This window comes from Drechmeria coniospora, chromosome 02 (genome assembly GCF_001625195.1).
Source record: "Drechmeria coniospora strain ARSEF 6962 chromosome 02, whole genome shotgun sequence".
NCBI classification, from domain to species: Eukaryota; Fungi; Ascomycota; class Sordariomycetes; order Hypocreales; family Ophiocordycipitaceae; genus Drechmeria; species Drechmeria coniospora.
The window spans coordinates 5,104,545-5,116,132 of record NC_054390.1 but is presented as its reverse complement, the minus strand read 5'-3'; the positions used below and the strand labels follow the sequence as shown (position 1 = coordinate 5,116,132).

Genomic DNA, 11,588 nt, shown 5'->3' with positions numbered 1-11,588 from the left:
ATACTAAATTCGCTTGACCTTTCGTTTGTAGAATAAAAATAAAGATCATAGTCGTAAACTCATCCTTGATTAATAGTATTGCTTCATCATTATTGTATGCAGGATGCATACTGAAGATATCGATATTGATTCTCCAGAACGGTCTTGGCGCTTAGCTTGTTGGTGGTCGTCTTGATACTATTCTCTTACCTTTTGCTAGCGAGCAGTCCGTACAGTTAACAATTGTAGGTCCTTTGATACGTGAACCTGTTGTGTTTTGTACAAGGTGTTCCAGAGCGTTACTGTTCAAGTGACCTAGCCGTTTATGCCATATCGTTGCATCTGCTTCTTGTGGCGAACGAGGGTGACGGGATGAGGTAAAATATGTACTTTTTGTCGTAGTACTAGCAGTAGTACTAACCAGAGTGGTAGTAGTAGTACTATCTAGAGTAGTAGTAGGTTGCAATCGATTCTCTGTTACTGGAGTATATTCAATAACAGGAAGTCGATTCCGTCGGGTTGTTGGAAAAATAATCTGGTTTGGATTGGATTTATGCACAACTATCCCCGTCGATGGATCCCAATTATATCCTTTCTGTAGGAATAGGTCTAGGGATGCCACGTTGGTATGGAATGAAGGTATGTAGGCCACATTGGATAGACGAAAAGTTCCATCCTCTAGCCGTAAGTATACCGTTCCGTATCCCAAGATGGATAGTTGGCTGTTTCCTGCAAATAACGAATGTGGGCATACTATGTGACACATGCCCCTCACTAAGTAGAATTGGCCGTTTGCGAACAACTGGGCAATGTGGAGAGGTTCTCATCTTCAAGTCGTTGCTTGTACCGTTGTACGGAGCCCAATATTCGCAAGTATGGTCTTCAGAAGTGGCGTAACGTATATATATTGCACATCTCGTGTTGGCCAAGCACTCTCCATGCATGTGTTGTCATAACTCTAACCCTTCGTCTCGTTCGTTCTGTCATTGATGGTCACCTGGATGTAATACAAGATTACAACCAATGATGTATATACGAATGAGGTCGGAGAACTGAGCTAGAGTGATTGAAATTTGGAATGCCGTCCGCCATCTCCTTTTATCGTGCTTCCTAGTCTCGAGCATCCCACGTCAGGTTTTAGTCAACCCGTGAGCTCTTCGTACTCTTTTCCTTTTGAATAGCACGAAGCGGAGTGGTGCTGGTAGCATCCTACGACATATGTCACACCCACCTCTTGTAGACGAATCACATCCAGTAATGCGCTCTGCAAACGCACTAGTAAGTGTGTTGCTGCAAGGATTCCCATGGTAGCCTTATTCTCGTCTTGTTGCTCTGGACCGGGTTGCATTCTGCATGCACGCGGTATGTAATATAACCAGGCATTATATCGACTTACAGTGATGAGACTTCTCTGGTCACAAACAAAGAAATCTGGAGTCGGGGGCGACCTTAAGCAGCTCAGCCGCCGTCGGCCGACCCGGACCACTGTGCAACAAGGCGGCTCACGTGATAAGCCGCTCATTCGCGTTCGAATGCACTGCACCAGGGGCCGGCCACGGACATGACAGTTGATGTAACCCACCCCTTGCGGCGAAGTGGAAGGATCCTTGCTCATATTTGCCCTCTAGAGATTGCTACTTAGCAGCGCTTCGACCTGTGCCGAATGCGTCCCTCCCAATCGCCTCGCTGATCTCGTCTCTCAGTTCGGCCACTGAAGTCGGCATGGAGCTCAGCATATCCAGGCAATTGCGCAGCAGGATTTCGCGGGCTGTGGTCCGCTCCGTTGTCTCCCAGAGTTCCTCCGTAAGCCGGCCACACTCTGCTTGGGTCGCCTCGAGCTGCCGTTCCAAAAGACTCTTCCCGGCCTCTGCCGCGTCTAGACTCTCCTGCAGCTGCGCCACCGACCCCTGGTCTGACTCGTTAGCTTCGTCTCTTTCTGCTGTATCTGCAGGACGCCGGCCACGCCGCAGCTGCATCGGCGAGATCCCGAGGGACCGTGTGCCGTCTTCACTGCGGGTGGTAATGCCAGCATGGGCTACGAATGGCGAAGGGACGGCCTCGAAACTGACGCCCACGCCGGCGCAGAGCTCATGGTACGCCGAAGGTCTGTGATCGCTCAAATTCTTGGAGAACAGATGTGCCGCCTCGGGACAAAAAGACCATGAGTACCACTCTTTACTCCTGTTGGCCAATCGGACTTTGGTTGGCTCGATGGCCAATCCCGTTCGCTGCTCTACACGCGGTCAGCGCGACCAACCCCTTGAATACCGCTTGGTGCGTAGTTGCTTACTGATGTGGTCAGCGAGTGCCTGTCGACAGCGCCTTCTGAGTTGCGGCCGGTCGTCGATATTTCGTTTCCTCGAGCCCGAGTTCCGTGTGGTGTTCACCATGGCGCCGGGTGGGTCGTGTCTGGGGATGGCGACAAAGCGTTTGTGTAGGTATTTCCGCTGGCGCTCCTGTCTTTATTGCTACCGTGCTGCACTTATCCTCTGCGACGGGTGCGAATGTTCCGAGCCCTTCCCGTAGCAATTGCTAATAGTTTCGCCGTCAACAGCGGCAGCATGGCTACAAGTCGCCGCCCCTCTACGATGGGGCCGTTCAGGCCTAAGTGAGGTGGACCCCATGGCCTATCCGTTTGCGGATCAGTACTTTTTCCCTCGTCAGCTTGTTCCCCAACGACCGGACAAGACTAGCTACGACAGCCAGCTCTTGTGGCATTGACATGAGCCACGACTCCAAAAGAATCGATCAGGGATATCATGCTTTCGAGTCACCGCCGAGAAAAGCAATGTGAGGGTGAGAATGCGATTATGTGTAAACCCTGCGCCCGTTATACATATACAGCCTGTTGTCAAGTTCTTCCTCTACATTCTACATGCTGAAAGCGGCGGAAAGGCCAGGGTAAGATTGATGGAGTCGTAGCCGTGTAACGGATATATCTCCGCCAATTGCTTGATCCTATTCCGCACCTCCTGCATTTCTCTCCATCTCTAGACCCCACGTTAGGCGCTGCTATGTAACCCGAGCATGCGAGGACGCTTACACGTCCTGGCTCTCGGAGAGCTTGCTGAGCCTGAGTAGAGCTATCTGATGCTATGTGCTGGACCCTGAGAGGGCGACAGACCGTTGCCGGATTTGTTGTAGGCTGTCTACTAGTCAGCAGGCTTTGTGTTTTTGTTGTCTTCGACGGTAAAGTGCTGACGTACCGTGCGTCTTGAAGAAGCACCGTGTCTTCCAGGCCAGAGAGGAGTTAACAGTCAGTGCGCGCCCATTAGTTGCCCGGTGGTACTGACTTGGAGAGTCTGGATTGTAAAAGGCTGGAGTTGATGTTGTTAGCGACACTAGACACCTTTAGCGATTAACCAACGCGGAGGACTAAGGGGTTGCCCGTAATACCTCATGTCAGCCGCACCGTGCGTGTTCAGGTGAGAATAAGGCGCATAGCGCGTCGACGATTGTGCTGCGAAGTCGTTTGACGAGCTGGACGGCTCGATCGTCACTGGCCGCGGCGATATAACGCCCACCACTTCCCCTCCTTGCAGCTGCAACAACACCACGGGTAGCGTATACTACGCTCGATGCGTCCACTGCGGCGGACACCTCCTAGCCAACATGGCCTGAATGAGCTCAGCCTAGGGCATGGCGAATAGTGGACCTCCGATGCCTTGTATGTATGCTTTTGGCTGTTGTGAAGCGGGCGGGATGGTATGTGCTTCAGCAGACGGGTATGGTCTGACGGTCTCATGGGAGTTTGACGCGCTGGACTAAAGAAATACAGTTAGGGGGCAAATGGCTGCGCCTAAGGAGCCTAGGTGAGTATGTGCAGGAGGAGTACCCATGCTACGTACAGTTGTAGATAGTAATGCGGTTCTGATACTGATCCAGGGCTACTTGCGGCCTCTCATTTGTAGATAGCTTGATGCAACAGAGGGAAAAAGGGGGCCGCCCTGACTAAGGCTACAACGAATCAAGGATCGTGAGATGGGTCAGAATCAATCTATTGGTGTTCTTCTTGATGATGTTGTTGCCAACCACAAGGTGTCCTCTGGGCCTGCTTAAATAGGCGCAGATGTGGACACCGCTACGTAACTAACTACCCGGACTTTAACCCCGTTACAGGCCTGTTGACGCATCGGCGCGACACACCCCCCAGCTTTGGATGATCAGACCAAAGCTGTATGAAGCTATCGCGACGCGCGCAACGGGTTGTAGGGTCGGATAGGGTGGTGTTGTGACCCTTTTTATTGGTTTGGGCGTGTAATCCTTCCTGTAACATCCTTGAGGCCCAATAGCGCTCGAAAATGTAGGAATTTACCCCTTGGTAGCGCCTTCGTAAGACCATCAGCCGGCATCGTGTTGGTAGGCATGTATTCTATTAGGAACCTTCCCTTGCTGTATTCCTGTTTGAGCCACATGTTCTGAATGTCAACATGCCGCAGTTTTGTAGAGATCCGACCCTCTTCTACGACTAGTCGGATCGTCTGGAGGTTATCGCAGAATAGCTTGAGTGGCCCTAGATCAGCCGAGATACCTTGTAAGAGTCTCTCCAATGCATAGCTTTCTTTGGTAGCGCGTTCCAAGGCTAACAATTCGGCCTCTGTTGTTGAAGTTGTAACCGTATCCTGAAGGCTAGCCTTCCACACAATTGGTCCGCCGTATAGCATTATAATATATCCTTGCGAGGATCGTCTGCTCTCCGGGTCGTCTGCGAAGGATGCGTCGCTAGCGATAACGAGCGCCTCTCCGTGGATGCGGCCGTTGTATTCGATTGCGAGATGCCTCGTGGAGTACAGGTATTGGATGCATTGATTGGCGGCCTCGAAGTGTTTTGGTGAGGGATTCGTGAGGAATCGTGAGAGTTGTGAGGCGGCGTAGGCTACGTCTGGTCGAGCCGTAACTGCTGTATACATGATTGACCCGACTCGTTCCTGCATCGCCTTAATCTCTTGACGGGTGGCCTGACCTTCGTACTTCGTCAGTGGTACGGCAGGGATCGGGATCGCTGGTGGATTCGCAAGATCGTCGGCGAGGTTGAACTTGCGAGCTGTCTTCTCAATATAGGCATCGTAACAAAGGTAGATCGTTCGCCTCGGCCTATCTCGAATGATCCTGATGCCAAGGTACCAGCAGAGGTCAGGTTCTTCGCGCAACTCATACTTTCCTTTCCAGTATGCGACTAGATTATCTACGGAGTACCCCTTTGGTGATAGGGCAAGAATGTCGTTAACGTAAACAAGGATTAGTACAGTACCGTTCGTAAATACACAAGGTTCCTCTGCAGATCGGAGGAGGCCTTGCGCTTTGAGTGTTTGTGAGATCTCGTTGTACCACAAGAGTGGTGATTCGCGAAGTCCGTATAGTGCCTTGTTGAGTTGTGCCACCATTGTAGGATCCTCATCGTTGTGCAAGAAGCCTAGTTCCACGTAACCCTTAGGGAGGTCTACGTAGATAGGGCTCTTACCGTCAAGGGTGGTGTTGAGGAAGGCGTTGGCTACGTCGAATTGTCGTATATCGAGATCGTGTTTGGCAGCAATTGACAGGATTGTCCGCAACGTTCTTGCTGCCAGTATCGCTGCGTATGTTTGTTCGTCACTGCATTCGCTTTGAAGGTCGCCTCTGACGCAGATGCGTGCCTTACAGCGGATCAGGAACCCGTTCTCGTCGAACTTGTAGGTGAATACCCATTTGAGGGGAATCGGGTTGCCTTGCGCCTTGCCGCGGGCAATTAGTTTCCAAGTGCCGCGACGGATTAGGTCGTGCAGTTCCTTGTGGCATGCCTCCTTGAATTCCCTTCCGTGAGGGTGTTTGTCAAGATCCTGATACCTCCTCGGAAGACGGGTAAGGTTATCGCGATGTGCACGTTGTAAGGCGTTGTATGCTGTAGCTGCTGCAAATACTGCGTGGAAGGTGACGAGGTTACCTTTAGGTCGGTCCAATGTAGAGAGGGCGGCGAAGATGTCGTCCCTTCTACTTGGTCGTGGTGTTCTTGAGCTCTTCCTTATAGGTTGGTTACCGTATAATTCGAGCTGAGACCTACGAGGCTGGCGTTGTCTCGTAGGTGCAGGGGACGGGGTTGGAGCTATAGTATGAATAGCTTCATCCGTCGAAGACATCGGAACCTGCTGGCCTTCGAGCTGTCCCGGTAGGCCGAGGTGGGAAGCTGATCCAGGGTTCGATGTGCCGTCTTCGAGTGTGGTTGAGATCGGTGTAGTGCACGCATCACCGCCTCTGTGTACTGAAGGATGTAACCCGAGATTATCTTGTGGCAAAAGAGTCTCATGGGGTCGATCATAGTCAGTCATTGGATCCGAGGCCCCCGTCGGGTTCGGTGTTCCTACTGGCGTGAGTAGTCCCTGGTCGTTGGTAGGAATCTTCGAGATGCCTGCATTAACCGGGATTGTAGTTGAAGTCGGGAGTTCAGGGGCTAGATCTGTGGCGCCCTGCGTACCCGAGTTCAGGTCGTTGGAAGGTATATTGAGGATGTTTGAGTTAAAGTCCTCGATATAGTCGTCAAGAATTGAGTTGTGTTTGAGTGTAAGTTCGAGAGACTGTATCAGGGGAGTGTATTCTTCGATTGGGATCTATAGATCCTCCGTAGCTGGATCGAAGAAGCTTGTTTCGTCAAATGTAACATCTCGTGATAGGATTACCTTCTTCAACTGTGGGACCCAGATGCGATATATGTTACTTGCGTGGTACCCCACAAGGTATCCAATGTGCGCTCTGGGTCGGATCTTGAAGGCCCTCTTCTGGTGACCTTTTTTGTGATCAATGTGAAGAGGGTACGCCTTACAGCCGAAGGCGTAGATGTTGGTCCATCGTGGTCGCAGATCGAGGGTTGAATCTGCCGTTGAGCCCACGCGGCCGTACCATCGTAGATAGCGGTGGAACCATCGGTCGAGGTATTCTCTTGGTGACTGCCACTGGTTCCGCTACCGAGGGAGGATATTGTATATCCGTACAAGTGTGTGATAGGCTTCTGGCCAGAGGTTGCGAGGAAGTTTGCCTAGGCAGCATCGTATCCGTTGTTGAACGATGCCTCCTGGCCTCTCTGCCCCACCCGTTGGTTCCTTCGTGTTTGAGGGGGGAAGTTCGAGATCGATACCTTCCTGCTTGGCCCAGATCTGAAAGGGTGAGTCTCTCTGGGTTGGAAGATTGACAAGGGAACGTTCGTTATCCATTTTGATCTTGCAGATGTGAACGCCGCAGTGGCGGCGGATCGTGGCCTCGAGGCCTCGAATTATGTTGAAAGAGGCATCTTTGGAATGAAGGCTCCACGAGAACAAGGCCCCACTGTATTCGTCGGTGACCAATAGGGTGCATGTGTGGCCGTTATATCCCACAGTAAATGCGAAGATATCAAGCAGGAGTCGATAGAAAGGCTGTCGGGACTGTGTGGTGGGTGTTCTGCGGGAAACGATCTCGTGTGCCTTGCCCAACGCACAATCTGAGCATTCAATTGTTTCGGGGCCCCGAATCTTAACCCCAATCGCTTGTGCGACTAATTTTTCTAGGGCCCTTGACCCCGCATGCCCTGATCGTAAGTGCTACAACTTAACTTCGTCACAACGTTCCTTTGGAGGCATCATTGATCGATTTCGCCCACCATAGCGCCTCGCCGCATCGCCTACGGCCGAGAACACATATGACGGAGCGTACGGCAACTCAAAGCACGAGTCAAGAGGCTTGAATTCGGCTACCATAAGGCCGTAGTGGCGTGAGAGGGTAAGTACAACCTGATTCTGCTGCAGGGTGCCAAATCTGAGGGTATTATCAATACCACAGTACCACAGCCCAAGGGATTGCACCTTGCCTCCACTGATCAAGTTGGTGTGAAATCCCGGGACGAATGCAACGTTCTTTAGGATCAGATCCCTTGTTTTTGGGCCATCAGGGCCGTTCAGTATTCCCTTCATCACCCTCGTCCCCCGACACACCACCTGGATGGCTGTATCGCCTACCAAGATCACATCAGAGTCTGCACTAGGGACTTGATCCTGAAGGAGGTCCCTAGTGTTAACCACGTGAGTGCTGGCGCAGTCGTCGAGAAGGGTTGAGTTCCTTAAAGGGTGTGCCGTTGATGTTATGCTGAATACTGATTGGAGTTCCGGCAGGTTATCGAGGACTACACATACAGCATCGACTGTTGGCCATGATTCCTTCTTTGGTTCCGTTGTCGATGTCGAAGTTGATCCTCCTGAGGCCTTGATAGCCTGTACCGTTTGCTGCTAACGGCTTTGTCCCATTGCCTTCTTGCACTTCTCGATCCTTTCCTTCCTGATGTTGCCCTAGAAGGCCGTTTTGCCAAGGACCGCAACCTTGAACGCAGCACATTGGATCGGAGTCCAGGTATGTAATGCTTTCTTGATTCCACATGGGCAGTCGTAAGTCTTCTTCGTCTTCGGGTCTGTGGCCGTGTTGAAGGCGCTGGATGTTGTTGTTGATTCCTTGTGCTGGTCTAACTTCGACTTAGTGCTTGCAAGGAATTCGGTGGCCAACTGCTTCAGTGATGTTTCGATCTCCTGGCCTGCAACCTGAAGACGAATGAACCTATCCTTTTGGACTTGGGCCCAAGTGATGTTGAACGACATTGCACTGTTGAGGAACTGGGTGATGCCGAACGTGCCGTCGATTTCAGGTATGTTGAAGGCTACTGCATCGATGTATGCTGCCTCCCACAGCTGATACCAATCGAGTCCGCTTAGGTGTGAGGAGTTGTGCATAACGTTGAAGTAGTTGGTCCTTATCTGCTCCTGTCGCAACATGGGTATAATCCCGAGACGTTGTCTGACTTTGCTGACGATCTTAGAGATCTCCACGATATCATTGAGGTTCGTCAAAAGATCCGGACTTATCGTCTCTTCCATCCAATGCAGGAGTTGCGAACACGCCTTCTTTCGAATCTCGTAACGACGAAGCTTGATGTCGAAGTCGTACCGTTCAAGTTGGAACCTCTCTTTGTCTTCGGTGCTGAGGACTTTGATTGGGACGAATTGGTCGTCCTTGCCCTCGTTTGTGAGTTGGGCGAGGGATTGTTCGTTGATCATTGCAACCCTATCACCATAGGTCTGTACCGTTGGTGGTAATAGAGTAATAGCTCCATCTGGGTTAACATAATCCCAGATGTCACTATTCTTGGCAAGACGTCGATACGATCCAAGCTATCGTTCCCAATCTTCCGACTTCTTGAGCTTCGGATATGCCTTGGAGTTGGCTGCAGTGGTGATTATCGTAACGATTGTTGGTTGATTGTTTCGAAGAGTGGACGTGAAGGTCTTGTTGGAAGTGAAAAGATGAGTCTTTAAGGATATGAAAAGATGAGTGCTGAGGATGGGGGCAAAGGGGGGGGGGGGGTTGGGGCGAGCCCCTTTTAGTAAGTTCTCTTGAGGCTTTATTGTGCCCGATCGTTAATGTCATCTTGCTGACATTGTCTTGTTGACTACAGGGCTTCGTGCGGTTTTTGTGTCGGATCGTTAACATTACAGCGCATGGGCGCTGCGGCTTTTCTGTGTGCCCGATCGTTGACATCATCTTGTGGATATCGTCTTGTTGACCGAGGCTTTTGCATAGTGCCGGATCGTCGATATTACAGCGTGTAGGCGCTGCGGCTTTTCTGTGTACCCGATCGTTGACATCATCTTGTGGATATCGTCTTGTTGACCGAGGCTTTTGTGTGTATTTGGCGTGTTTGTTGACTGTTGACCGCTTCTTACGAAGAAGGAGGGCTTCGTGTGACCGTTGGTGGTCTTGATCTTCCGGGTCACGAAGACTGAGAGCTTCGTGTAACTTCTCGGTCGTTGTGGTTTTCTGGTCTTCGTCTGTTGCTTCTTTTCCGGATAGCAATTTTGCGCTGGGACGCATACCGGGCTCATAACTGATGCAACAGAGGGAAAAAGGGGGCCGCCCTGACTAAGGCTACAACGAATCAAGGATCGTGAGATGGGTCAGAATCAATCTATTGGTGTTCTTCTTGATGATGTTGTTGCCAACCATAAGGTGTCCTCTGGGCCTGCTTAAATAGGCGCAGATGTGGACACCGCTACGTAACTAACTACCCGGACTTTAACCCCGTTACAGGCCTGTTGACGCGTCGGCGCGACATAGCTTTATTGCCTGTACTATACATACTTGTCGCGCCGACGCGTTAACAGGCCTGTAACGGGGTTAAAGTCCGGGTAGTTAGTTACGTAGCGGTGTCCACATCTGCGCCTATTTAAGCAGGCCCAGAGGACACCTTGTGGTTGGCAACAACATCATCAAGAAGAACACCAATAGATTGATTCTGACCCATCTCACGATCCTTGATTCGTTGTAGCCCTAGTCAGGGCGGCCCCCTTTCTCCTCTGTTGCATCAATACTCTACTGTACCATAAGACCCGCGTTACAACTAGGCAACCTAAGGTGGTAGCTATTACTATCCAAAACGGGCTTTGCCAGTCGACGCAAGATCCAATTGCGACCTCGTCTAGGCTGGCGTCTTGATGCTGAATCAGCCTTTGAATGGAATATCCAATCTGAAATAACGGGCTCTGGCCGTGCGAGCGTGGTCAAGTGTTTAGTGTTAGACAAACGGCTCGTCGCCGTGCGCCTCGGTCGATGGCGTCTTGCAGACAAGTGGTTCATCCTCGAAGCGCCGGAAGGGAGAAGTGGCAGGTGAGCTACGCAGCGCCAACCTGTTACAGCGCCCGAGCTCTTCGTTCTGCAAGTCCATCTCCGGCATTCGTGGCCAATTGTGGGTAATCATCGAGAGACCATTTTCTACCCAAGGTTGACTACAGTAGTTCAGTCTGCAACCTGCCGCGTATCAGGGTGGTCAAATGCCCTGTAAGGTTTTGGACAGATCTTGCCGTCACCAAATGGACGGTTCCTTATACGCCCCGAAGCGCCACACCTTTAGGCACCTTCAGGATCTTAAACCAGAAGCGTGACTAATGCCTTCGCCGGAGCTGTGCGGTAGGTCTAGTCCATCGGCCAGCCTATCACACACAACCGATATTAGTTTCACCCCCTTAGACCCATAAAATATTTAGACCACGCCCAATTTTGGCTAGCATATGCGGGAGAAACAGGTGAACGAATTCACCGACATTAACTGGCCCGTTCTGCGGCAGAGACGCGGTGCAGGTCGGGGGTGGCGTCTGAGCAGAAGCCGTAGGACTGAAAATAAGATTTCGAATCTAACAATATCCCTTCCATTTCAGTAACGCGTAATTGAGGTCTTTTGATAACAAAAATTCTTACTACTTTTATATCGTTGCAAATCCGCAGCGTTCAACGCCCCAAACGGCAAAACCTACACCTTAGGTAGGCGGGCGGCATCGCCATATAAAGCACCTACTGAGCGACTGAGATAGTATCAAGCTATGCTAGCACCCACTATATACCTCGGCGAAATGTATGTATTGAGTCCCCAAAGCCTATCTCACACTTCTGCTATGGCTAAGCGCGCTACTGCAGCTTTCTGAGCGTTATTCCCTCCGACCATTCGTTGTCCCGTCTCCTCAACAGGGTACGGAATTCGAAGTCAGTCTCTTCTACGAGTTATTGAGATACTAGGGTCTTCGCAAGCCCACTATACTTCGGTATGTAAAAATAATGCCTCAAATTAT

At 51.0% G+C, this 11,588-nt stretch overlaps 3 protein-coding genes across 3 annotated transcripts; all 3 read right to left on the bottom strand.

Annotated features, from left to right (window-relative positions):
• Positions 1-1,613: 1,613 nt before the first annotated feature.
• DCS_04509 (uncharacterized protein) lies at positions 1,614-2,369 on the bottom strand (the record flags this gene model as incomplete). The annotated part of the gene is made up of 2 exons (XM_040801818.1): positions 1,614-2,212; positions 2,270-2,369. The coding sequence occupies 2 exons, from the start codon at positions 2,367-2,369 to the stop codon at positions 1,614-1,616; spliced, it is 699 nt and encodes a 232-aa protein (XP_040656851.1).
• Positions 2,370-4,220: 1,851 nt separating this feature from the next.
• On the bottom strand, positions 4,221-7,160 carry DCS_04508 (reverse transcriptase family protein; the record flags this gene model as incomplete). Its single annotated transcript, XM_040801817.1, has 3 exons — positions 4,221-6,560; positions 6,630-6,896; positions 6,942-7,160. The coding sequence occupies 3 exons, from the start codon at positions 7,158-7,160 to the stop codon at positions 4,221-4,223; spliced, it is 2,826 nt and encodes a 941-aa protein (XP_040656850.1).
• Positions 7,161-8,267: 1,107 nt separating this feature from the next.
• DCS_04507 (uncharacterized protein) lies at positions 8,268-9,026 on the bottom strand (the record flags this gene model as incomplete). Its single annotated transcript, XM_040801816.1, has 1 exon — positions 8,268-9,026. One exon carries the CDS (start codon positions 9,024-9,026, stop codon positions 8,268-8,270), a length of 759 nt encoding a protein of 252 aa, XP_040656849.1.
• Positions 9,027-11,588: the final 2,562 nt, after the last annotated feature.